A 27,084-nucleotide genomic window follows, 5' to 3' on the forward strand; every position below is an offset into this window, starting at 1 on the left:
AAATGACATGGTACTTTTCCCAAACTTCTGCTAGGGACTCTTGGTACCTAATCCAGGATTGTCAGAAGGCTGTACACAAGCTCAGCTCCGCTCCTCACAGGAACACAAGAAGAAAGGCAAGAGGCACTGGTAAAGAGCTGGCTCCCTTTCCCAGTGCACGAGCCAGTGCTGTGGTCAGCGTGGGTTTCAGATCCCGAAGCTTTTTTTTTCAGCATCGCTGCAAGGACACTGCTCCCTCCCAAGCCTGGCTTGAATAATCCCATTCACCACAAGACTCGTGAGGCTTAAAGGAGTTGTCAGCGTCTTTGAATATTTTCCTTCTTGGGAGACTTGGCTGCACCCTGTAAAGTGAAAGCCCTGAGCGAAGGATGCTGGTGGGATCCCTGCCTCCGGAGCAGCACAGCCCTCAAAGGGGCTGGGAGCACGTTTTCCGCTGCTTTCATGTGGCTGCTTACTCCTTTCCAAACATCTCCGAGGTCTCTGCTAAATGTCTGCTGTCTGGCATGCTGGGAAGCCAGTGGAAATACTTGTTTTTCACTCTGGAAGAGGGAAGTGATGCCATGAGATGTGACTGCAAATGCTCCTGCCCTGCCCTCAGCACAAGAGCTGGAGGGCACAGCACTGCTCCTGGGCAGCCTCAGACCCATGGGCCTTGCTGGAGTGCCCCAAATGCTGCATCACACCAGTTAAAGGCTATGAAAAGGAAAGAAGAAGGATTTTAAGTCTGGCTGAAAGCTGTTGTGAGCTCAGATGGAATTTCCCCACCAGGTTTTAGTTAGCTCCCTCTCCTTCACAGGGTCACATCTGCAGATGTGGCACCTGGGGCTGGCTTTGCTACAGGATCCTTTCCTTATCTGACCCCTTCCAAGAACGAGCTCTTTTGAGCTCCCTTCTAACCTCTTCCAGTTCTACAGCTAAGTGCTAACAGCTCCCACCCATCCATCTAGCCCTTACCTTGTCCAGATCCAAGCCTCTGGAGAATTTCCTGTATTTGCAGCATTTTCCCTTCTCCCGAGCCTCTCCAGCAAGCCCCTCTCAAAGTCCAGGCTGTTTTTCAGCTGTCAAGCTACAAGCAGAGCACAAACAGGAAAGCGCCTGGGACTCCCTCTGAACAGTTTGGGGTGGGATTTTCTGTGGCTGGTGTCACCCTGCTTTCAGTCTGTTACAACCTGGGCAGTACATTCCTATCTTTGCAGCAGCCAATACTATTGGCATTTAAAGGCTCAAGATGCCAAGGAATCAGTGCAAAATCCAGAGAATGCTGCCAAGATGGAAAACAACATCTGATCTCTGCCCCAAAAGCTGTGTCCTGTCACCAGTACTGCCCACTCAGCTGCCCTGGGCCTTGGCCCAGTGGTTGATATTCCATGAGCTGACAGAAACAAGCCTTCACACACAGAGGGTGTGCCTGCAAGTCACACGTCACCTTCTGCTGCTCCAGGCATTATTCAGTCCTCAGCCACCTGGATATGGACCGCCTGGCAAGTTCCCATGCTGGAAAAACAAAGTGCTGCACACACAGTTGAAATAAAAGTCAGAAACTGACAAAAATGTTTAATATTAGTTTTGAAGAGAAAGTGACCGTACTCGCTTAGATGAGAAAGTAATGACTGGGTGTGTTTAGTGAGCTCTCCTGCCAACCAGCCAGCCCAGGGCTGTGGCTCTCTGCGAGGCCCAGGCCTCCCCACTGCTGCTCTCAGCGTGTGACAATGCAAACTCACTGGGACACAAAACACAACTGCCGTGGGAGCCGGCGTGTGGAGGCTGCGCTCGGGTCTGCGTTCGGCTGCCGCTCTCAGGCCATGGCACATCAGCAGAACTGCAAGAGAAGGGAGTTTAAACCCCAATTAGAAACCTCACTGCCAAGGGGAGCTGCAGAAGAAGGTAAGGATCCAGGTGTGAGTGTTTCAGAAGCTGGCAAGGGCTTGGGGGTTCTCAGAAGCAGGGGCCAAAGGGAGCTCCCATGTGAATCTCTCAATGTGGCTCTTTGTAGTGGCATCATTTCTGTTCACCCCTGAGCTCTGTGCACAGCATGAAAGAGCGGTTTTGAAATCCTGAACATCATCATCACTATTCCTCAGAGGGAGCATGGAAAAAGGGATATGGGGAGAGGGCAAGGAATGTGGGAATGTAGAAGTGAGATTTGACCCCAGCTGGTCTACAGGGATGAACCTGCCTCTGTGCTGGGGGCGGAAGATCACTCTCTAGAGCCAACGAGGGTTTGGCAAGCACCTCTGGGCAGCAGGCAAGTGCCTGCAGCATGGTGAGCAGCCACCCCACCACCCCTCAGTGCCAGTATCAGCCCTGGTGCGCTACCTTCCAGCGGTTCCCACACTCATTGCACACGACAAAGGTGGTCATGGGCTCATCGGAGCTGCGGGTCTGCACCTGGGGAGACAGAAGGGAGGTGACAGCTGAGCATCACACATGGCCCTGTCCCTCCGGCCTCCAGGGATTTGTGCTGGGCTCATAAAATCAATGAGAGGCTTGGGACAGCAGAAGGAGATCTCCAGTACGGTAAGTCTGGTGGTTGTGTTACACACAGTACACATACACACACATCATGACCCCCTTCAGCCTGACATTACCTCAGTGACAAGTTTTGGGACAAGGTATTTCCCTCGTCTGCTTCCCATTTCTTGCAGGTGACTCTGGAAGTGGAAATGCCCACAGCCAATCCCTCCCCAAACTGTCCCCCAGGAAGGAATGTGGCCCTCACTGCCATGACAAACCCTTCAGTCCCAAGCACAAGAGCATAAAAAAGCACTCAAGCTATTCCCATTTACAGAGCAGTCCTTCATCCTGGACTTACAGGAACACACTCTGGGTTACCAGGTTCTGCACAGTTCCAGTCTGGTTTGTGTTTGAGCCATTAACGAACTCTGATATTTAACCCAGATGTGATTGCTGCCTCTGACTGGCTCTTGCCAGAAACACATACTTTACTAAAAACCAGATTTTCGTGGCATTTGAATACCACAAGGCAGATCTAGACTGAAAACACTGGTAACTCCCCATACTAGTCAGACAGAACTGTGCCAAGGGGTCATTATGGTGATCTATGTGTGTAATTACCCGTGCAAGAGTCACAATATTTGTGTTATGCAAATTAACCATTTTTGCAAGAATGCTGGATAGCTAAATTCTGTAATTCTCCCCCTTTACTGTCTGCTTCCAACATAAATCCCAGTTCATCTACTTCATCATCAGACTTACATCTCATCACCCAGTAGTGATTTCACTAGAAAACAAATCAAAATACAGAAAACCTCCCAGTATTTCTATTCACAAGACACTGCTGTCTCCTGCTGAAATTCCAGGTACTCAAACTCCAGTCCTCCCCAGGTGGAGACAGTGCCATGTGCTGGGACAGCCCAGGAATGCTTACTGGGAGCACTGGCAGAGCAAGGCCCCTTGCCTGAGCCAGCCTGTGGGATGCAAGGCTGCTGCTGAGCCAAAGGAAACTCCCTGGTCAGATTCCTGGATCTCCTTCTCTTTCCATGTGTTTGTGTGTCAAGTCCAAGCAGATGCAGGAGTCTCGCCCGGCGCTTGCACACGCAGTTTGTGCGCAGTCACTCAGCAGCAATCTGGTGGCTGCTGGTGCATTTTTGGGTATCTGCACATTCTAAACCACTGACTCACAGCAAAAGCACATTTATCTCCAGATGCCTGGCACGAACATGGGAGCTAAAAAGCACTGGTAATGTACAAGGCTTCCAGCAGCTGGTCATGGGGAAGAAAAATCCTGTCTGCTCACATTACAGTTTCATTTATTCCTTTTGTTTCACCCATTTCATGCTATTTGATTTTAAATAAGTTGGGACTTATCCAGCTGCAGGTTATCTATATTCTTAATTTGTACTTTTAAGACCATCAACATGTCTGACTCAGTTTCTGCAGCCTCTCCTCTACACTACCCACTCCTTTATTGTCTGAATCCCAGCATTCCCAGCACCTGCTTTCAGTGTAGAGCACTGCTGAACTTTTGAAATCTTCCTCAGTGCTGCACAACTCCATCTCTTGCACAAGTGAGCCAAAAAGGTACACAAGCTCACAGTAACACTTGCAAAAGTACATTTTAGACAGCCTTGAGTGTTTTCTATCCACCAGCAGCAAAATTTCGGCTCTGCTGCAGGGCCTGTCATGGAGCAGTGCAAGCTTATGACTGTGACAGATCATGTCCTGTGCAGAGGCCAAGACAGGAGCAGGAAAACCAACCTGGGTGTAGGTGCAGTTCTTCTTCTTGCATTTCCCACAGGTGAAGAGGTCAGTCTGTGTCCCTCCTGTCTTGGCCATCTGATGCTCCCGAATTGCTTCTTTTGTCATGGCTTTCCTGATCTCTTTCAGCTCATTACTGGCCATTTCCTTTTCAAAAAATAATAAAAAAAGGCAATAAAATCACATCTGCCCAGTTTTACCACCACACCCACTACAGTGGAAACAGCCAACAGGAGGACAAGACAGCCTGACAGATGGGCATTAGGACAGAAAGCCTATTCCAATTCTGGTTTCTGGTTCATACCCAGGGCCCTGGGATGATGCGAAGGCCCAACAAACCACTCTCCACACTGCAAACCCTACTGCAAGCTCACTCCATGCACTCTGGCAGCAGCCACTGAGAAAACTGCAACCCTGGCAGCAGCCCAGCTAAGCCTGTGAGAAGCAAACCCTGCTCCTCAGGCTCGCTCACCTCCGAGGTCATCACCGCGATCTGCTCGGGGGTGATGGCCCCACACAGCACGTTCTTTTTCAGCTCAGGATTTTTGGAGTCCTTCAGGTTGGAGATGCGGCTCCTCACGCGGTTTTTGTATTTCATGTCGGTGTTCTTGACATCCTGGTAGATGCGTAAGGGCAGTCAAGGAGCCTGCAACCAACCCAGAGGCATCAAGCACTTCCCAGCCACCCGTGAAGAGCAGGGATTGTCACCCATTGCCAGGATGGAGGTGCTGGGACCCAAAAGCAGCATCTGCTCTAGGAGGTCAGTGCTGGATTTGAGAGCAGCTTTATACATTCCCAAAGTCCAGGGGTTTCCAGCTTGGGTTTTTCACTGTGCTGGAAATATTCAGCTACGCTCAGGTTCTACAACCTCCCCTTCCTCTCAGCAAGGCAGCCACAAAACCCTCCACTGAGAGAGCCCAGCTGCACCTCCGACCCCACAGTTCCCAAACCAAGCAAACTCCTCATTTCAGGCTTATCTCACATCAACATGGAACTTGATCCTCATTGCTCCATCCTTTCCATTGCTTTTGTCTAGATCAGCACACTGGACTCAACAGGGAGCACAGGGAAGTTGCATGTATTTAAAAGTAGAATCAAAAGCAGGAAACAGCACTCTGATGGGAAGGACAAACTAGGGATCACAGCCTCTGAGCTCCCAACTCCACACTGATAGTTCCTTAGTGACCCAGCACTCAGCCAAGCAGAGCTGGAACCAGACCCAGAACCCTGACAAGCTGCAGCAGAACATTCATGCACAGACAATCCCGTTTTTCCTTTGACCACATGGACTTCACTGCTGGAGACATGCAGGCCCTCGAGGCAGCACTGTACAGCAAGGATATACTCTTCAATCTGGGCTGCTATGTGCTCGCAGTCGGCACCGATGGCGATGTAGTCGTCTGTAAGACAGCAGAAACATGAGCTCAGTGGTTTCCCACCAAGCCAGGGCTCCCCAGGCTCGGTATTTCTGAGCCACAAATCTGGACAGTTTGCTGGTTTTATTCACATGCTCTTCCCGCCAAATGACAGCAGATGCTGACTGGCATAAGCACCATTCCTACAAAGTCCATGTACTAAGTTACAGCTTCACTTTGGCCCCAAGGGTGACAGAGAAGACAGCTTCACTTTACAGCAATCAGAAAAGATCTAGAAAGTGATGCAAATCCCTGCACAGCTGAAAGATTAAACTTTTGCACAGACCATCCCCTGCTGCAGAGCAGAAGACCCCAAGTAATGCTGTGTGACAAACCCCATGTCCTTAACAGCCATTGCTTGACACATTGTCATGACTCCAGCTCAAGCCAGGTCCCTGTGTAAGTGTCTGAAAATGCTGCAACAGCAGCCAGTTCATCAAAGGGGTGACCAGCAGCTAAACTGAGCTGCTGGCAATAATCCTTTGACAAGGCTGCTCCAGGACAGTGTGTCTAAGCTGAGCTGGCACTGACAGTCTGTGTCAGAATGGTCCAGGAGCTGTGAAGCACTTAAGGCAATGTAGGGCTTCCCCCAGCACTTACCATCAGCCTGCAGAGCTGCTGTCAGCATCTCCCTGCATTTGTTGCGCACAGCGTCGCAGGTGATGGGGGCCGGAGGGAAGGTGGTGATTTTGGGGGTGGTCGGAGTCTTTGGAGGCTCCTGCCTTTTGTTGGAGCTAAAAGAAAAACTTCACCTGTCAGAATGTCTCAGTTTGGGCCACTGAGAGCAGAGAAGGGAGCAGCAGGTATGTGGCCAAGCATCCTGTTAATCATAATACAGAACCAGTCAGAACACAGTGCAAAGTCACTGTCCCAAACCAGCACCGAGCACAACACAGGAGCCAACACCCTCAGCCCAGACACGAGCTCTCCTGTGGACACTGCTGCCTTCCAGCAGAGGTTTAATCCACCAACAACCCTGCCAACCATTTCTGTTGGACACTATCATTAACCCAAATGCACTCAGGACATCGGAGACCATCAGCACTCTCTCAGTTTGGCAGTGCAGCTCAGATTCATGGTGCTTTTTTCCTCTTTAACTTTGCAGGACACCAGGCCCATAACTGATCTCAGTAGAAAACAAGCAGAAAGCTCCAGAAGAAGGAGCTGTGCTAAGGAAAACAAAGACAAAGAAAGAAAATGGCTCCTTCAGCTTTGATATTTAAAAAACACCACCAACAAAGTGTAGCACATAAAAGGTTCTTCCTTTTTCCTGTAATCTGAGCAAGACACTGATTACTCACCTCAGAGAAGAGCACCCCTACATAGCCACACACAGCTCATACAGATGCCAGGCTAGCACAGGACTAAGAAATACTGCTTCAATTCAAAAATAACTCCATTTCCACTTGCGAGCAATCACAGGCACAGGCAAGGGAATGCAGACACCTGCCTGCTGTGGCTGACTCAGTCGGGTCACCTGCCAGGGGAGCTGGATGGAGACCTGCCTGCACAATCAGCACACGATGTGGGCAGGCTGAGTCACTGCTGCAGGGTCTGCAAGCAGAGAAGGAGCCTCAACGAGCAGCTCAGCTGGCTGTGCACCCAGAAAGCCTAACATCTGCACATGGCATTAGTCAGCCCTGCAAATACTGCTGGTAAAAGATCTGGGTTAGTATGATTCAGGGATGATTTTCTAGAGCTTTGTTCTCCCCCCTAAATCTAGGCAGCAGAATAACAATTTCTTTTTTTTTTTTTTTAGCAGAGATTGCTCTGGCTTTGGTGATTTGGTTGTAAAATTCCCTGTATTTATGGCCAGTGCCTGGTACCATTATTGCACAAAGAGACAGAAAGGGAAAAAAGAAACCTCAATATTTCACCCATGTCATGCTGGCAATATCTTCTTGAAGATCCAAGTGGCTTGACAATTTTTGTTAAGCTGGGTCACTACTGCCAGTTCTTTGCCATCAAAAATAAATTTGTTATGAACAAGCACTTCCACTACACTGTCCTGGAAGGGATTAGTCAGCCCACAAAAAAACAGCAGTAAGCTGGAAACCTTCTGAATCTGCTGCCACACAGACTGTGCCAGACGACTTTAGGGACTTATCCTGGGAGCTCCTGTGACTAAGGTCATATCCAGGCTCAAATCCCACAGATCACCATTGGGGCTACTGAATTTCCACAGGTGAGAGCCTCGCCAAGCCCTTTTCAGAAGCATCCACCAGTGAACCTTCAGCAAATTGTTCAGGTCAAACCAAAGCAGAACTTTGATTTCTTGCTCACATGAAGGAGATGATCATCTGTGAGGGAGATTGTACTGTGAGCTAACTGTTTCTCTTTGACCAGTAGCTGAATAAAACCCCTTTTTACCAGCTGGTTTTACTGGGCGACACTGCAGGAGCTTATTAAAGAACAGATTTGTGTCCAAACAGCTCCAAACATTCAATTGGATTTACACTGCACATGTTACAAAAAGAAGAAACAACTTAGCCTGTAAATAATCCATTAGATGATGATTTTCTCCCATCTGGAATGTAGAAACTGCCATCAGGTACTTTTGTGCTTAAGAAGCTACACACAAATCACAAGCAGCACTCATGGGGGTGTATATACCAGAGCATACCCTGAGGAATAACCCACAGTTCAGGAATAACCCATCTAAAAATCACAGCTTCTCATGTTACATCAAATAGTTTGGAAAAATTAGACTTCCCCAAAGGAAAAAGGTAAAACATTACTTACAGTAAAAGAATGGCCCAAAGAAATATGGGTGGTTTGTGGCAAAGGAAACTTACAGGAGACAAGTCCTGAAATTCTTTACAAAGGAAGTTGTAGGGAAAAATCCACAGAAGGGTGCAGAAATGGGTTTAGTAACACAGATTTTGATTAAGTTTTAAACTGTAAAGGTGAATTATGAACTGGAAATACTGCCAAGGGTAGCTGTGGAAATGCCTTGCCCTGAGGTTTTCTAAGGTTGTCAAAGAGCTTGAAAAAAGCCTGTCAGGGACAGCTTGGGAAGAGGTTGTGCTGTGCTGAGAAGGGGCTGCAGAAGAATTTTCCCTGAGAGCTCTTCCAAATTTAAATTTTGTATCATTTTGCAAAAAACAAAGGAAGGCTTCCCAGAGCAAAACCCAGCGTATGAACTCAGTGACCTGAGTGTGAACTCAGAACAGGGACCTTCACTACAATGAGTCCTCAAGCACAGGTCTTCAAACCTGTATTTGCAGAGGTAATACTTGATTTTCAGGAAGGTTCTACCTGCAAATGCTATCGACTTGAATATTTACATGTTTATTCCTTGGGGGTGGAAAAAAGCTCAACAAGATGCATGGTAGTCCCACTTCTGTTAGCTGATGAGGGAAGTTACATTTGCCTGCATCACATCATCATCCATGCACTGAAAAGAGAGTTGATCCCTCCAGAATTAGATGAAACAGACCTCTCAGCCATTCCAAAGACAGAAAATTATTTATTAAGGTTTAGAAGTTAGTTTATAAATAGAATAGTTGGGAAATAGAGCTCAAACACACCTAGAAGACTTATTTCAGGAAATCCTTGTGGTTCACACTGTTCCTGTTAAACAGGAGAAAGAGCTTGTAAATCTATCCAGGCAGCAAAAGTTTATACATAAAACAAGGCTATGCTGGAACAAAATGGTGACAAAGCAGCAGCCAGGGACTGCAAGCAGAACTCAGGGCTGCACTGGAAGAAAATCCCACAGAAGAGCTAAATTCAGGCCACAGATACAAAACCTCCTAATAAAGGCAATTTAGAGAATCCTGGAAAAGAAAAACCTCATGCTGCCAGAGACAGAAACATTAGACACAGCCCATTAAAATGTACTACACTATGGATCTGAAACTCTACAGCACAACAGAATATGCTTTGGATTAGAGTAATGCAGCATCTAAATTCACAGGTGCCAGCTCCACACTGGCTGGCCCAGAGCCTTCAGGTCTTGCAGTGATAGCTCCAGTCACTACACAGGGATTTCTACATCTGTGCTCCAGAAAGCAAGATGGGTTTCAGGCTAAGAGTTAGTCAAATATTTTTCCCTGACGAAAATGGAAGGCATAGCCAAAATCTAACAGACTAAGCGGCTGAAATATCTGAATACAAACTGATCTCTTTGGTGTCTTGACAGCAGCCTCATGTGAACCAGCTATCTCACACACTGAGCAACCAGTCTGACTCCACTGCAGTCTCTGCTTCAAAGAACAGACACTCTTCTCTGCCAACAAAATATTATTTTTTAAGGCAGATTAGTAGTTTATTTTGCAAGACTGGAGAAAAAACATTCCTATCTTTGGAAGAGAGCCTGGCTCAACAGACTGACACCAGGAGCTGGCCTCTGCTCCTGGTCTAGGCTACACTAATCCATTGGCTTCTGTTCATCCTTCACAGCCAAGGGGATGCTTTGCTAGTCAGAAGATGGAGGCTGAACACACATAAAAAGAATCAAGGATTAAAAAACCCATAAAACTGCAGTATCTGCAGCACATTAAGGCACAAGGGAACATTAGCAGCACACGCCAGAGAGCTCCACTCCACATACCCCAGGATAAGTGACAAAGCAAGGAGGCAGCAAGGAGGGGGTTTGCCTCTGTGCCCAGAGCCAAGATCCTGTTCCGAGTGAAATCCCACACAGACACACACAGGTCTGGACAGCCCTGGCTCCCATTCTGCACTGCATCACTGAACTCCATCCTGCCTGTGAAGTCCCCCAAGTCCTCTCACTGCAACACTTAGCAAATCCTTTTTTCCATTTTATGGAAGCAAGATAACCAAAGATACCAATCCTGAAGTGCCAAGCCTTGAGAGAGCTGAGCAGAAACAAAGAAGTGACAAGAAAGTGACCAACAAAGGCTGCAAACATGGAAAATCCTACAAGCCAGCAGGATTACAGCCTGAATACTCTAAATCTTCTGTCAAATTTGGGAAATCGGCTAAATCACTTAAGAGGCAAATCTAGGAAGCACACACCCTCCTGGGATCTGAGGCTGGGAGAAATTTCTAGAACAAAGCTTTAAATCCCATTTTTCCCCTCCCCTTTGATCACTGTCTGCACTCAACAACTGCAGTCACAGGCAGTGGAAACAGGATGCAGCATTCAAGACATGGCAAGGAGCAAGCATGCAGCTGACCTGCCAGCTGGGGGACACCAGCCACAGGGAAAAGGGGACTTCTGCTGGGATTTGTCAAGGACAAAGAAATGGAAGTTTTACTTTAGTAATGTATCAATCAGTCCCATCCATCACTTGGCATTGAAAAGGCCAAAAACAATCTTCATTCTAAGTAGTTCGCAGTTAGAAATAAACAAAAATGCATAAAAATGCAACATAAAAAAGAACAGGGAATACTACTAGAAAAAACAACATTATGAAGAGTAAAAAAAATTAAACAAAATATGAATAAAATTTTAAAACTCACTAAAGCCACTGTATTTTTAGATGTGTATTTCTGCATTACAGTTAATTAGTAACATCACACAGATCAACCTCGAAGAAGAAACACTTCCAGTGTCTCTGACCAGAAATTTGACTATACAAAATTCCTGACTCAGACATTTAAAAATAAAAATTAAAGCAAGGTGCCTTAAGAAAATTTAAATTCCCTAACAGTGTCATCTTTGGTATAAGGGAAGTATTACCTTTGGTCTCTTGAGTTACCAGTCTCTCTGGAGGAAGATGTTGGCAAAGACAGGCTTTTCTTTTTCTCCTCATTTTTTTCCTCAGAAGCATCTATGTTCAAATGAGAAATCAGTTCAGAACAGGTCTTTATGCTACAACCCGGCCTATACTCCTCGATGTTTTCACACTACCCACTGTTGGCCTAAAGCAAATTATTATTCTCCCAAAAAGAATCAGGACAAAATGCCTTTAATGGCCTTCCTGCTTTCTAAGACCTCTGCCTTGCCTCCAAGTAGAAACTAATTCAAGCAAAAGCTTTCCTCACCAAACTAGAGAGCAATCAGCCTGCCTGGGAGATAAGCTTCCTCACAAGACATGCCTCTTCACAAAAGTTTCTTTCAAAGGCTGCTGAGCAGGGATTAGATCAAGTTCTCTCAAGCACAACTAAAAGCAGAATTTCCAGCCAACACCAGCTGAAGGGCCAGGACAGGCTGGTCCTTGTGGGAGTACAGCTCCTTCTGATTCCCAAGTGCTGAACGCCAGCAGCACAAACCTGGAGAGGACTTTCATGACACTGTAGAAAAAGTCTGACCCAGAGGTAAATTGTCTGAGTCTAGCCAAAACACACCCAATCTAATCAGGAGGTAACAATCCAGGCAGGGCAGGAAAAAAGCCCTTTTAACACTCACCAAGCCTAGCAAGAAATGGGACCCTGTAAGCAGGAAAGCCTCCCCAGCTGGAAATGGTCCATGTGAGTTTATCTACAAGATGATGAACTAAGATCCTTCTCCAACTCACCACCCAAAATGCATTCCAGCACTTCCCTTCCTGAGCTGTTGCATGAGGCTGACAGCACACATGGTGTTAATGTCATGCAGAGCACAAGTGGGAGCAGAGGGTTCAGAGCACAGATATTGCTTCTACAAATAACATTGTTAATTATTATGTGATGAGGTATAAGTTAATAGTCCTGGAGCTTTCAATGCTCTTCCAATGATGAGCTGGCTAAACAGGAGCTAAATCTAGGGAGATGCATGATAGGACACAAAACTCGAAAGACAGAGAGGGTGGAATTGTAAAGGCTGATTTGCTAGAATGTTTATTCAGATCAAGAGATAAGCTCTCCCAAAAACTCAACCTCCCACTGAAGCCAGCTTGTTCACAAGCTGAATATGACAGGAACATGCTGATTTCCTTACCTAGAAGTTTCTTCCAAGATTTGATGAGGGATTTGGCAAGTGATATCACTTCTTCATCTGTGCTCTGCTTTCTCAATGCATTCACCGACATCCCAATGCGGGTGGACTGCAAGGGAACACACTCGTGAATCACTCCAGAACAGATTCATTATTAGTTACTAACTGAAATCTCAAATAACCACCACAAAGTCAAAGCCATGACCAAGACAGGAGTATCCAAAGGCTTGCAAAATTATTCTATGACCCTTACAACTTTGGAAGAGTGACACTCTCTAGCTTGCACAGCTGAACAGAAGACACATCTAATCTCCCACAAATCCCTTCCCTACACACTTGTGACATTCAAGCTTAAGAGTGAAAAGCTCCAAGATGCATCACAACCTCCAAATTGTAATTCTGCTCACTCCTCCCCTAAGTCCTAAATATCAACATTACAAAGAACTTCTCCCACGACTGCCCTCTGTGTTTGTTACTTTAACCCAGTCTTTCCTCTTTTTGCAGCCTACAAACAAGATTTGAGCAGTTACACACATGGTGAGCCAGAATTCTTTAATTGCCAGTCCAAAACCAAACTTCTGCACTATTTTATTGAATTTAATGTTTATTTTGATTCTTTGCATGAGGCGAGAAGTGTGAGAAAATCTATTAAGTTTATTTAGACAACATTTTGAACTCATCTAGATGCAAACTTCAACTGTTTACCATAACTGTGCAACTCACCTGCAGTAAATCCAAAGTCATAGGCATACTTTTCAGTTCTTTCAGTAAATCCATTGCACCTTCCTGGAGAGGAAAAGAGAAAGAGAATGAGTGCCTCAGCTTTTATTAAAGAAATTCAACAGCTTGGGAATAGACACAGAAAGTTGAATTCAAATGGGAAAACACCAACAAGCATTTCCTGAAATAACGGCAAGTTCACTGCTGGGGTTGCTGTTCTAGACAGTAGATCCTGCAACCTGAGGGCACCTGAATTATTGGAATGGGCAAAATAGAAGACCACTGGAGTGCTACACGCCCTTGCTTGTGTATGGTGCAAGTGCAGCATTAGTTTATTATTCTTACCTGGTACGCTGAACATTTTTAACACCTGAAAAACACACTCTGAATTACAACTGTCAATGACTCCATGTAGCTGTTTCCTAGTTTTCGTATTAGTTTTCATATTTCCACTCTGCTCAGGACAAAAGCAAAGCCAGCAAGCTGTGATGCTGATGAGTTGGTCACTTGAAACTTGTTCTGTGAAGTCTCCTTACATCATCTCTACATCCCAGGATCAGGAAAAATCTGACTAGGAATCTGTAGATAACTAAAACTGGCAGTCACTCAGAGAACTAGAAATCACTTGTCTCCCTCCCGCACATCCCAGCCTGGCCTAGGCCTGTCTCCATTCAGCTGGCTCTCTCCTCCCAACCCCCTTCCCTCAAACAAGGCTTCCAGTGTTCACATTTAGCAGCTCATTTACAACACCGACCACTCCAAACCCAGTTGCAGCACAAGGCCTGCACAGCCACCATTGTAGGGAAGCGAAGCTGCCTGCACTGCCGGCCCTGTCCTCACAGCCCATCCTCCCTATGCAGAAGGACTGCTTCCAACTCATCCCAGGAAGCGATCCAGCTGCAATCCAACCTACAGAACAGATGCCAAAATCAAAGCAGAGTCAAAGCTTTCAGTGTGCACACAAGCAACTCACACCAGCATAAACCACACACATTTACCGTACCCAGAAGGACTGACTTCCCCCTCAGGTAGTTTCACACCTTCCTGTTCCTCCAGCCCCGAACACCCAAAGTGACCCGGTGACTTCTGACTCCAAATGGAGCCACTCGGCACAATGGCAGCAAAGGAGGATCCACGAAAAAACTAGAGCAACAAACGGGTACTCCAGGAAACTGTTCTGCAGGAAGAGTTCTAAGATTAGCCAACACACAACATGCTGCAGGTCAGCACCATCTCAAACGCCAGCCAAGAGGAAATGTTGCATACCCCTCCTGTAAGAAGCTGCCTCTTTCCCAATGAAGCTGGAAGCAAATGCTGCAAAGTTGCCCCTTTCCTATTTCAACACTGATGCTGAAAACTTGCCACCAGCAAGAACGGACATCACAGGTTGTACTTTAGCCCAAACACACTTCCCTGGGTTGTTCCAACAGCGACACAAGTGACAGTGCTTGCCCTACCCATGGCTGGCAGGGTCAGTCCAACATCCAAAAGTTCATGTGATAACAGCACCCAGCATCCCACCACATAAATATCACAATCCTCTAATCCCTCCCCCTCCTACCCATCATCTCCCACTCCCCACAGCCCTTCCTATCCCTCTCCCCCAACCCAAACACACAATGACAGCCTATCTCCACCACAAACCTTTGTCAGCTTTCTGCCTTAGCACTTGCATGACACTGTGTTCCTACAAGCACTGATATATCCCATTAAGCTGGAAAACACCGGCTCCTTTCCGCCCAGGCTGTCACACGGGTCACAGCACACCCTGCGAGACTCCCCGAGTGCAGACAGCAGCTTGGCCAGCCCTCCGCACTCCAGAGGCCACGGGGGTGAGCAGTGGTGCCGGTGTGGGATGGAGATGCACGAAGCAAATATATCAGCACCCAGGGCAAACTGGAGCACCAGGCCGGTGCTGGTGGGGACTCCCCTTCTAAAGGCCTCCCGGGATAGGGGAGAAGGGCTGAGGATGCTCTCCAGGAGAACACCGGGCAGGCAGCACAGGGTGAGCCCCGGAGTGCTGAGATGAGGTCTGGGGATGCCTCAAGCCTGGGGTGCGGGCTCAGAATGGGGACTGGAGGCTCCCACAGCACCCAAGGGGGCACATAGGGCTGCCCGCCCAATAACTGGCAGTGGGTGGATCCCACACCTCCGCAAAGGATGGGGAAGGGAGAGGGCGACGAGGCCTGGGGAAGGGAGCCCCACTTTAATTGGGGGAGCCTCTGCTAGAACACGATGTAATGACTGGGGCGGCTCTGAAAGAGAGGCCCCCAAAATGGGGTCTGGGGAGGGGGAGGCCCCTCACCACGAGCACCGAGGGAGAAGTAGGGGTCCAGCAGCGCGGCAGCGAGGAGGGGATCCTGCGGAAAGTGGGGGAGGCGAGGGGGAGGACGCGTCCGCCAGAGAAGAGCCCGGGGCAGGGGGCGGCCCCCCACCCCAACCGGGCTGCGGGGGCCCTGCCGCCGCCACTCACCGCGTTCTTCTTGGCCACCATCTTGTCCAGGCGCCTGGCAATGCGCACGATCTCGTCCTCCCCGCCCATCGCGCCGCTCCCCGGGGTCGGTGCCGGGGCTGGACGGGGGTCCGGGCGGGGGGAGCTGCGGTCGGTGCCCGGTGCCCACCTCAGCCCCGGTGCCGCAGTCAGGGCGGGCGCACGCGGGGCACGACGGGAGTTGTAGTCCTGGGGACGCCAGCTCCACCCGCCGCCTACCGGAGCGCAGCCCACGGGCGGGACTTCATCTCCCAGCGTGCCCTGTGTCCGTGCCGCTCGGTGCCGCCCGGCAGCCGGGGGCGCTGTGGAGGCTGCGGTTCACCCCGCTGAGCGGAGCCGGGGCTGAGGAGGGAGCGCCGGGGCTGAGGGAGCCTCGGTCCCCGCCCGCGGGGCTGTGCCACGGCACGGCAGGAAAAAGCCGTGTCCCAAAATGCTGCAGCGGGTCCGGAGGAGGCCGCGGAGATAATGAGCACTCCTGCAGTGCAGACAGGCAGAGAGCCGCGGGGTTCAGCCTGGAGAAGAGCAGGCTGCGGGGAGACCTTTAAAGCCCCTTCCCGTGCCTAAAGGGGCTCGCAGAGAGATGGAGGGAGGCTTTGGACAAGGGCCTGAAGTCGCAGAGCAAGGGGAAACGGCTTCATGCTGACTGAGGGCAGGGTTAGGTGGTGTATTGGAAAGAAATTCTTCCCTGTAAGGGTGGTGACAGCACTGGCACGGGGTGCTCAGAGAAGCTACGGCTGCCCCTCGATCCCTGTAAGTGTTCATGGCCAGTGTTCATGGCTCCTGGAGCAGCCTGGGATAGTGAAAGGTGTCCCTGCCCAAGGCAGAGGGTTGGAACAAGATGAGCTTTTCACCCCAAACCATTCTGTGACTGTGACTATTGTCCGTGGCTGTGCTGAGCCCTCGGAGCAGGGCTGACCCCGCTCCCTGCATAAACCGAGGCTGTGCCCCTCTCGCCCTCAGTGGCGAGGGGACGGGTGTCTGGGGGGCAGGCTGGACCCCCTGTAGATGGCACTCGCACACTGTGCGAGGGCAGCGCATCCCCCGGGAGCTGCTGCTGAGCGCTGTCGCTCCCTCCAGCTGGTTCCTGGCAGAGGGAGAAGTTTCCTGCACAGCCCTCACCAAGCTCCGATGTTTCAGAGAGGGCTGTGACTGTGCTGGTGATGAGTGGCCGTGTCCTGCCCCGCTGGAGCTGCAGATCATGTGGAAGCACAGGGATATTGCTACTTGTGGCCTCGGGATGCACAGCCAGGTCTCAGGAAACAGAATTTCCAGCACTCATCTCCAGCTACACTCTGTCCTAGGCCAACTGAGTCACTGAGGGCATAATCACAGAATTGGTAGGGTTCAAGGGCTTGGAGATCATCCAACCTCCCTTCAAAATCAGGGTCACCTAAAGCAGGTGACACAGGAACTTGTCCAGATGGGTTTTGAATACCTCCAGAGAGAGAAGTATTGAATTAGCAGATCAGTGCTAAAACTCTGATAGGTAGCTGACCCCCAAATCTGCCCACTAGCAAGCTGCCAGCTTGCTGTCCTTTATAGCAATACCATGGAGATTTATAGCAATACCACAGAGCTCTGGGATCCCCTTGGGCAAGAGCTGCTCCCTGGATGTGTGAGACACGTGTCAGTTCATCCCTAAATCAGCAAAGGTGGCCCCAGAATAAATGTGAGCCTCAGACCCTCTCCCAGGCATGATAAATTGAAACTTCTTGGCTTGGCCCCATGTTTGTGAACACGAGTTCCCTCCACCCCACAGTCTGGAGCCTGTGCAGCACCTGGAAATCCTCCAACCCTTGGCAGGGTCTGGCTGTGGAGTCAGGGGGTGCCATTTTGGAGAAGCCCACCTCTGTTAGGGAGGAAGAAACAAGTCCCAACAAGGGGACCTTTGGTAGGTCCTTGGAAATAGGCATCTGCCTGTCCCACGTGTGGGGTCAGGTCACGCCGGTCCTTGGCATCAGAGACATGCTCAGGCAGCACTGCTGCCACTGTGAGTGTGGTTTGTGTCAGTGTGATGCAGAGATGGTTCCTGACCACAAGTATGGCTGGGGACGTGTCTCAGATTCCAGAGCACACAGTCACTGATGCCGAGCTCCAGCGGGAGCCATCACCCTGCCAGCTCTGGCCTCCTGCAGTGGCAACCAGCCTCACCCAGGGCCCACCACTGCCTGCTTGGAGCGGGTCCCCAAGGGACAGAATGGCACGAAGTCCTCACGCCTGCAGCCCTATGTGCCTGCCAGGCATGTCCCCTGCCCCTGTGTGCCCGTGGACACAGGCCAGCTCTGCAGCCCAACCCTGCTGGCCTGCGGCTCCGCTCTTCCCAAGGGTTAACAGGACACAACAGGCCAGGCGCTTGCAGAGCAGGGAGGATTTCTGGCTGACCTTGGCTGGGAAGCAGCCGTGGCGTCGCTCAGCCCAGCCCCCCAAGCGCGGAGCCGGTGGCCGGAGCGCTCCCCGAGCCTGGGTGGAGGTAGATCCAGAGGAAACTCCACCTCCGCGGGAGCCAACCTGCTATTGCAGGAATTCCCAGAGAAATTCCCGCTTGGTGTGATCTGTCAACGGATCCATGAACTTTCTTTTACCTCTTGTGAAAGCAGCTACTTGAATGTGCTAAAAACAGAGCAGGGGCGAGTCTGTCAGGGAGAGGCTGGGAGGGGGCTTTTGCTGACCCCTGCACACCAAGAGACTCCCTGAAAGTCTCTGTGTGTGGTGCCTCGCTGGCAGCTGCCCTTGGCAGGCAGATCTGGGAGAGCCAGGAGAGGTTTCCTGCAAAATAAAACCCCACAAAATCTCACCTGTTTTTTCCACTGGGCTACTGTATTTCCCAAGCAAGTCTCAGCAGATTTGAACACAGCAAATGGGCTGGATCAAGTTGGACAAGCTTTCCCTGCTTCCACTGTCCCCAGTAAGTTCAAGTCATTTGGAGATCAGCCATCAAACCCCACCCTTTCTCTGCTCCCAACCACCAGAGGCTTGCTCTGGTCCACTTTTGGAAAAAGCAGAGATGAGAAGTGCTCCTGGGCTTGCCTTGTCCATCCGCTCACCACAAAACCTACAGGGAAGCTCTGTCCTGAGACACCCCCTAACTTTAGGGACCTCAGGACCTCAGCCTCGGGTCACTGCTTGGAGGACTGGCTGTCCCAGGTGACACACTGGGCTCTGAGCTGGTAATGAGTGACCCTATCCAGAGAACAACAGACTATCAGTAGCTGGTAGATGCTGAGGCAGGAGATGGGAGCAGCTGCTGTAGGCTTTGCCAGAGCACCACTTATTTTGGGGAGGGGTATTGATGTGTCTCCCCTCCTTTTCACCCTCATGACCCCACCTTGGCTGGAGGGCTCCTGACTCTGATTCTCTAACCATGCACTTGCGCCAGCCCTGGAATTGAGGCAGGGATCTGCCTTTTCTTCCTCTCCTTGCTGCAGCTGTCTGATGTCTTTAATCTCCTAGTCCTGGCACTGGGGACATTCGATCCTGGAGGACTCAAATCCTCCATTCAAACACTTAGGAAACCTGGAGAATGTGGCATGAATGGTGACTTCCATTTCTGTCTTACAGACTATCCTGTTTTCTCCTTTGAGAAGCCAAGGGACCTCTCCACACCTCCTCTTGTGGTGCAGGCCCTCCTAACACAACAGAAAGCATCATGGTTCCCAGGAGATATTTTAGGATCCGTCCATGCCATCCTGGAAGAGCAACCCTGGAGCTGCAGGTGAGCACCCGTGCCTGGGGACACAGCCATCTGGACCTCCTGGGACACGTCCTACACCAGCAAAAGCTGCAGGATTTGGCTACAGTGGGCAGCCACTGAGAGGGGAACGTGGCCAGGACCACCCTGTGTGTTAGCCCAGCCTCTGCCACACTGAGAAATGGGGAGCATGGAAGGGAGAATGCAGAGGAGATGATGGCTCCCATGGGCCCTGCTCATCGTGAGTGCCAGGGTGGAGTTTGGACCTCCAGCTTTGCAGATGCTCTTCTGAGACACTTTGGATTTTCCCTAAACCTCTTCCTCCTAATGATTTTAATTATACTGGCTGCTGTTCAAAATAATAATGACAGGGAGAGGAATAAATGGTAAGCAGCAGCCTGTCACGCTTCATGAGATGCCCCCAGGGGACACTGGGCTAGACAAGCAGCCAGCCCAGAGCCATGCCAGCCAAGTGGGTGCAGGCTGCCACCCTGCATCAGCCACGAGCAGTTTCTGGGGTCTGGGCTGACCTGTGTGAGCATGAGAGCCTGTGCAGGCACTAAGGTCTCCTGTCTACCCGCCCCCCCCCGTCTCCTTTTATTCGCCTCCATAAAACATAGGAAGTTCAAGCCATTCATTTTGCTATTTATGTCTCCTTCCCCACGCCCTGGTTCCCTCCCTTGCCCCCTGCAGCCTCTCCTCTCACTGCTTGCCCAGCATCCTTGACCCCAAGAAGTCTGGTGTGTATGCACTTCCCTTTTGGCCCATGGAAAGCACCACTCTGAACTGGTGCCTTGATAAGTCTGCTGTGGGAAGGCAGGGGCTCCTGGGCTCCCACACAGGGCTTTCCCATGTAGCATTTCCTATGCTGTCCCTGCTCACCCGTGTGATCTCCAGACCCGGGCAGTGGGAAGCTCTCTGGATGGCAGTGCCCCTCCATGGCAGCAGGTCTGACCTCAGGATCTCATGACTTGCTCTGTGTCAAAAGCCACAGCGTATGGAAGAAGGTATCCTCCTGAGCAGGAGGAGGAAAATGACTGACTTCTCATGGGGTAACATGGCACCTCTCAGTTCAGCCACAGCAAAGGATTGCAAAGGACTCAAACACCCCAGCCCCTTTTTCTCGGTGCTTTTGCAAGCAGAGTGCTCTGATACGGTCTCCCACAGAGTTTGGGATCAACCAGACCTGTGTCCTGTCAGCAAAGGAGCAAGCGAGTGGCAGAGCAGACAGGACTGGGCTCGAGACCTCCGAGGGGCTGGAGACAGGGATTGACTGGCACAGAGGGAGGAAGGAGAGGCTCGGCAAGGAGGGCTGGGCCCTTATCTCTCAAATAACCTCAGCAGTTCAGCCGTGGCTTGCCGGAGGGAGAAGGCAGCGTGTTCCCTCCTCACTGCCCTCATCCAGCCGAGACAGGTCACCGCGGCTGTGCCGTGCCCTCTGCTCCCCGCAGTGATGGGAGCACAGATAAGAACCTTGTCCCGCTTATCGCCCCATCAGCGGCTCTGCAGCGGCTCCGCTGCCCAGCACCGAGCACCGAGCCCTGATCTCATCAGCGCGCCGCACACTTGCAGCTCGAACAATAACCAACACAATTCCCAGAAATGCACAGCCTCCTGCTAAAGCCTCCCTGGGGGAAAGCATGCCAGCCGGCCTGTCGGCACCAGCACAGCCATCGCTGCCAGCCCCTGGCAAACGCAGCCTGCGGCGGCCCCAGCCCGGAGGAACCTCTGCGAAAACAAGGGTGTGCTGGGTGGGGTGGAGGGAGAGGCCGAGCTCGAGTCCTTGGGGCCACCCATGAGCTCACTGGCCTCAGGAAGTCCCTCTCTCTCCCTCTTGCTGTTTGTGACCAGGTGTCTTGCCCTGTCCCAGCCACCCCATTTGCAGCCCCTGCCCGCTCTGAATGCCAGCTCAGTTCACAAAGGGGCCAAGGTGCAAAATAAGCCCCGGCTGCCTGGGCTGGGAGGATAGAGGCAGGGCCATGGACACTCTTCACCTCAATGGGGACCTGCAGCCTGGAGAGGCTTTTCCACATCTCACAGCTTCCCTAAGTGTCTCAGTCCACCAGAGCCTTTCCTGTCACATTTGAGTAATTGCTATTTCCACTTCCAGATGGAATATCTGGACACTGTTGCAGGCATGGCTGGATGCTCGAAGCGTGTATTTACCCTGTCCCAGCCAAGCTGGAAGTGGGAGAGGGCCAGCAGCTGGCATGGCCATTCTTTCTCCAAGCACTCTGGAGCTCACCAGATTGTCTTCTCCTCACACAAGGCCAGATGTGCCACCCAGTGAAGCAGCACAGTACAGAAGCAGAGCTGTCACCTCCAGACCTCACAGCAATGCAGCAGACACCAAATCCCCATGCAAAAGGTGCAACGCCAGCACCATCCCAGAACCCACAAGAGTGAAGAGCAGCACCTGGAATGGTACAACGGTGTTCCAGTGCAGGAGGATGAGCCTTGCAGCGTCCAAAGTGAAGGGGGACCTGCCTCCCAGTGTCCCTGACACGAGGTGCATTGTTCATGAAAACACATGGGGAAGTCCAAGGAGGACAGACTCGCTGGCTGCGTTGGGTTTCCTGCCTCCTGGCCCCGGCTGCCGCCTGACATCATCGCTCCCGGTGGGAATGGCCACCCTGGCCCCACTCGGTCCCTGACATTAGCCAACAATTTCCTGACCTCCTGTCCGGCTTTTCAGCCTCCCACGGCTCCCTCATGGTGGGGAGACCTTTGTGCCTGAAATGATAGAAAGGTGAGAGATGGATAGATAGATAGATAGATAGATAGATAGATAGATAGATAGATAGATAGATAGATAGATAGATACTTGACTCCTGCCACCATGGCACAACAGCTGGCAAATCTGCATCCTCTCTCTCACTACCATGGGCACAATAGAGGTGATGCTCCCCATCACCTCACCATCCACATCTGAGGGTATGGCATGGCATGGGAATGTGTGTTCTCCAAAAATGCCCTGTTGAGATTGAAAGGGGCCAGGAAGGCTGAGGAGAAGGAATATGGGGGTAGGCAACGTGGGTGTTGGAGGGATGCCTGTGAAACACAGAGGTACTGCCTGGCTTCTTTGCACCAGCCTGTGGAGGCAACCACCTTCTCTCCATCATCCTCAAATCTGCCCAAATGACAGCAGGGTCTGGATACGGTGTGTGCCACATCACCCGTCCACCCTGCAAACACTGACTTTTCCAAATAAACAGATTTTTCAGTGAAAATGTGGAGGATTGTGCAAGCCTCGGGCTGTTGCTACACAGCCTCTCTTGCCTTGCAGTCATGATTTTTTTCCCTGAGTTCCCCTCATGAGCAGAGCACAACCTTGGGCTGACGTGCTGCAAACCTGCCCTTGTCCAAACCCGCTGCCATCAGCACTTTGCTGCAGCTGCTTCCAGTGCTGCTCTAAGAGTTTTCCCTTGCAGCCTAAACCCCCACCGCTGGCTCCATCCTTCTGGCTCCAGCCCACTGGGGATGGAAGGTTTCTCCTTCCCGAATACAAATATAACTGTAATCTGCTAAACCCTGCTGTTGATCCCGACTGCATCCTCCTGTCCTGAGCTTTCCTACAGTGCCTTTTATACCGGTAATAGCACCAGGCTCCTTCTCCCATCATTGTTGACTCGACAATGAAAACTGTTTGTATTATTGTGTCCCCGAAGCTTTGCCAATAGCACATGTGTCCCGAGCTGATAGCAACAGGCTTTGGCAAGGCTGCAGCTCCATCAGATAAGAGCCTTTAACCTTATTTCTCCTGCTCGAGCTCTCCACGAAGGGCCATTCTGTCGTGAGCCTTTCCTTATCCTTCCCCTGAGCTTGCAGATCCAGGGGCTCCATGGGCCAAAAAGAGGGGTCACTGGCAAAGGGCAGAGGTGGAGGTGCTCAGGGCAAGCAGCCTGGGAAACAGCCTCAGCTTGGGTGAGAGAAGAGCCCTGGGGGGAGATGGAAAGACAGAGCTGCTTTCCCAGGCAATTCAAGGGCCAAATGCACGGCCGTCCCTTGTCCCCTGCCTTCCTCAGGGACCCGCTCCACCCCGCCGTGCTCCACCTTGGCTCGGCTCCCGCACACAGCAGGAGCGAAGTGGAGGAGAAACGCTGGAGCCCGGAGGCCCTCGCACGCTCCCGGCTGGCCCGCGAACAAAGCCTTTCCCTTGGAGCCCTTCCCTGCCGCCTCCCTCCTGCCCGGCCCCCTGCGCTCCGCCAGCCGCGGGATCCCCGGCATCGGCACAGCCCTGGGGGTCCGCAGCGTCCTCCTCATCCCACCCTGCACCCCCGTGCCAAACCCCTCCACCACTGCTCCCAGCATCCCTGAGCTCCAGCTGGGGGGTTTCACTGCTGCTCTCTGAGCTGCAGCACAAAGGATGCTCTGAAATCAGAAAAGCAAACCTGGTGCCTGTGGCAAGCTTAAAAATCTCATTTTTAGGCAAACTTATGGGAGGGATGTCACAGTTCTTGGGGTTTTGAGATGCAAATGCAGCACATCCTCTCTCCCTTCCTTTAATTAATATCCTCAATGCAGCACCTAAAAGCAAAAGTTGTTCTTCCGCTGGCAAGGAGGGAATTCTCTCAGGTCCTTCTCTTTATTCTTATTGTTATTATTGTAATTATTATTTGTTATTATTATTATAATTGTAATTATTATTGTTATTATTCTCTCTGGGGATGGAAGCACTCTGTCAGAGATACATCTGGCCATTTGCTGAGGAGATTGTTGTCTCTAAAGGGCCTGAGGAGAGGCTGGGTTGCCCCATGCCCTGTACAAGATGTGGAGAAACTGAGGCACAGAGCCACAGCAGCATCTACCCCACTCTTCCCCTCTTCCACATTCTTTTCCCTGTCTGCATGAGGTGAGGTTCTCTCAGCAATGTCCTGATTCTTTCTGCTGAGCAGATAAAGCCTTGGTGAAGCACAGAGGTGGCCACGAGATCCTGTGTGCAGTGGGGTGGGCTGCAAGCTTTGGCAAAGTTCTCACTTCCAAGGTGCTGCAAAGGGTTCCCCTTCTTCCTGGGACGCTGTGGTGTTCCTCTTCTTCCAGAGATGCTGCAAAGGTCTCCTCCTCCTCCTCCAGGCCTGGCTGTGGCGATGCTCAGAAACCAGGCAGCCACCTTCCTGTGAGCAAAAACCAGCCAAAACCAGCACAAAGCACTGGGCTGGGGGCCGCAGGGGAAATAAAGAGAGAAGGGAGAGGAGAGGAGAGGAAAGAGGGGAAAGGGAGGAGGGGAGCATGGCACAGCCAGCAGCCATCTGCCATCTGCTGCTGCCCGGCGAGGGCATGCCTTATGCTAAGTTAAACCATGTCAGGAGCCACAGCAGTTCCTGAGAACAGCAAACCTTTCCTAGAGATGTCCTGTGCTGCTGGATGAGAGAGAGAGAGGATGGGTGACCCTCCTGCTGCCAGCTGGGGGGCTCAGTGCCCACAGTGGTGCCACCACCCACTCTCTCACGTGGGCACAGAGCCCTGTGAGAAAGGAGTACTCAAAAGGGAGACTGCACTTTTCCTGGGGATCACATCATCTCCTGGGAGTCCCCAAGGCTAAAGAGGGGCCGTGCTGGAGCTGCCAATGGCTGTGGTTCTCATGGGCATGTGTGGCTGCAGGGCCACAGATGGGCAGCTCCAACCTACCTCCCAAAAAATCCGGGCTCAGAAAACCTTCTAATTGCAGTTTTCCTTTCCTCAGCACCCAAAAGGAGGTCAGGCATCCCGAGGCAGCCAGCCTGGGCATGCAGAGTGAGCAGGATCCCAGTTCTTGGCTGCATCTCCTGCACAGACACCAGCAAGCAGCATTTTCTGCCAACTCAAGGGATGGAAGCAGTGAATAACCCCGGCATGCCCAGGCTCTGCACAGCCCAACTGTCGGCCAGCTGCCTGTTCCTGGGAGGATGCAGTGCCACAGGCAGGGAGCATTTTCTTGCTATAATCAAGAAAAGAAATTGTGCGGATCGGAGCAGCTGAATGGCAGCCAAATCTGCTTCTCGGCGGCTTTTCTACACTCTGTATTCATGTATTTGGCATGAGTAGCTCTACATTGAGGTAATTCATTAATGCTCAACCAAAAATGTGTTTATAGAAGTCTTGAAATAGTTGGTAGAAGTGTAAGACTTTCCTTCCTAAAAGCTGGGCTCTCTCTGTGATGGGAACTGGGTATTAAAGCAATGAGTGCTGGTGCAATCAGCTGCCAGGGAGGTGACCCCAGGCAGCGTGTGCCCTACACATTCTGGCATGCTCTGATCTCCTTATGCTGAAGCCTTTCCCGGGATTTAGTGTCCATAAGCACCATGGGTGGGATTTGCAACAGCTCTGCTCATGCTTGGGATGTGGGGACCTCACCCCAGGTTTCACAGAGAGGAGCTTGGGGAGCAAACACAGGGTGATGTGGCTGGAAGTGCAGCTGATGGTGGGACCAGAGAGTCAGCTGTGCCAGAAGGGGCTGCGGCAGCGCAAAAGCAGGGGAAGGGAATTAGGACAGCCCTGGGGAGGCCCAAGGTCTCTGGCCATCACCCAGGAGGTGCAGTGGCTGCACCCATGTGCAGCAAACAGCTTTTTCAGGTTAGCTGTGGGTTTTGCTGCTCATACAATGGATATCGCTGTTGTCGTTCCAGTTATAATCCTGTATAAACAAGGCTGACCTCTGGTTATTGGAAAGAGCTGAAAATAAAGACAACTTTCTCTGCTTCCTCAGATGCGGTGTCTGATTGCCAGGCTTGGCCGACACAGCCCACAGCACACTCCTAGCTCAGCTCCTGCAGCTGCTGGGGACCTGTGGAGAGGTTGGCAGCAGGGCAGAGTGGCAGTGAGCACCCAGGCAGAGAGCCACTGTGGCCCAGAACGACTTCCTGCTGTCCCTGATGCCCTTCACTTGTCAGAGGGAGTTGGCAGCAAAAAAAAAGAGTACATGAGCAGAAAACAGCTGAATTGGGCGTTCCCTGGACTGGGAGTGGCACAACTGCCCACTTTCCCCCACTTGGGTGGGAGTCTGGTCCCTGGCTGGGGACACAGGGGATTTGTCACCCTTGTACAGGCACACGGCTGCAGGCAGGATGCTCCTGACATGGCTGCTGAACCCCAGCTGCCTGGCTCGGCACTTTCCACCTCTGCCTGACCCACTGAACTATTTGTACCCGAGGAAACCGGGTGCTGAGTTGGGCCTTGCAGAAAGGGAGGCTCCAGTGAACACAGCATTTCCCAGCGGATGACTTCAGCCTCCCAGCAGGGCGCACAGACAGCCCCAGCCCTGAGTCCTTTGCTCTCCAGGAAGTGCCTTTCTTTGGGAAGCCTTTGTTCCAGCAAGGCTGGAGCAGCCCCAGCCCCAGGGGAGCCCACGGGACCTGCTGGCACGGGGGCACCTCTCAGGGCACTGGAGGAGCTGCCAGCCTGGGCCATGCTGCACAGGTCCCCCCAAATTGTGTGAGGAACATCCCTCCTCCCCATGGCCACCCCAAGGATCCCCATCTCCTTGGCAGGGGTGGGTGTAAGTCACGTCCATCCCACCTGGCTGCACTGCTCCAGGTACATGTCCAGTGTGGCCTAATGATAATTATTCACTATAATTAATAATAAATATCTTCCTGTGAAATATCTCATTCATCTTGTTGGACATACAACGGCACCAGCCACACACTGCTGGTAATTGCATGGTGATTAATCAATTAGTGGTGTGAACATATCTAGAGGCAAGGCTGGTTTGTGTGAGCAAGGGAAGGCAGCGCTGGGCACCAGAGGA

At 51.3% G+C, this 27,084-nt stretch overlaps 1 protein-coding gene and 1 long non-coding RNA gene across 7 annotated transcripts; one reads left to right on the forward strand and one right to left on the reverse strand.

The window, feature by feature from the left end:
- Positions 1–1,522: 1,522 nt before the first annotated feature.
- TCEA2 (transcription elongation factor A2) lies at positions 1,523–15,954 on the reverse strand. 3 transcript variants are annotated; one of them, XM_063404339.1, is made up of 10 exons: positions 15,653–15,940; positions 13,183–13,245; positions 12,463–12,568; positions 11,284–11,374; positions 6,234–6,367; positions 5,562–5,618; positions 4,691–4,845; positions 4,219–4,365; positions 2,317–2,388; positions 1,523–1,819 (listed from the first exon to the last, which is right to left on the reverse strand). In XM_063404339.1, the coding sequence occupies exons 1-10, from the start codon at positions 15,719–15,721 to the stop codon at positions 1,811–1,813; spliced, it is 903 nt and encodes a 300-aa protein (XP_063260409.1). In that variant the 5' UTR covers positions 15,722–15,940; the 3' UTR covers positions 1,523–1,810. The 3 variants fall into 3 exon arrangements, with proteins under 3 accessions (XP_063260409.1, XP_063260410.1, XP_063260408.1); XM_063404340.1 differs by lacking the exon at positions 15,653–15,940 and adding an exon at positions 14,183–14,366; XM_063404338.1 differs by lacking the exon at positions 1,523–1,819 and having other exon boundaries at positions 2,284–2,388; positions 15,653–15,954.
- LOC134554057 (uncharacterized) lies at positions 14,812–26,789 on the forward strand. 4 transcript variants are annotated; one of them, XR_010081193.1, is made up of 4 exons: positions 14,812–15,184; positions 19,229–22,107; positions 25,042–25,394; positions 26,044–26,789. It is a non-coding gene; the product is annotated as an uncharacterized LOC134554057 (long non-coding RNA). The 4 variants fall into 4 exon arrangements; XR_010081192.1 differs by lacking the exon at positions 26,044–26,789 and having other exon boundaries at positions 14,812–15,209; positions 25,042–26,042; XR_010081191.1 differs by lacking the exon at positions 26,044–26,789 and having other exon boundaries at positions 25,042–26,042.
- Positions 26,790–27,084: the final 295 nt, after the last annotated feature.

The sequence above is a fragment of the Prinia subflava genome, chromosome 8 (assembly GCF_021018805.1).
Source record: "Prinia subflava isolate CZ2003 ecotype Zambia chromosome 8, Cam_Psub_1.2, whole genome shotgun sequence".
Lineage (NCBI taxonomy): Eukaryota > Metazoa > Chordata > Aves > Passeriformes > Cisticolidae > Prinia > Prinia subflava.

Bases quoted from the DNA above. Each gene is read 5' to 3' on its own strand.
- TCEA2 (XM_063404338.1), bottom strand. From the start codon at position 15,721: ATGGGCGGGGAGGACGAGATCGTGCGCATTGCCAGGCGCCTGGACAAG. The intron at 13,246-15,652 runs GTGAGTGGCGGC...TTTCCTCTCCAG, and splicing joins TGGTGGCCAAGAAGAACGCG to GAAGGTGCAATGGATTTACT. The intron at 2,389-4,218 runs GTTGGTTTTCCT...CTGTCTCCCCAG, and splicing joins AGAACTGCACCTACACCCAG to GTGCAGACCCGCAGCTCCGA.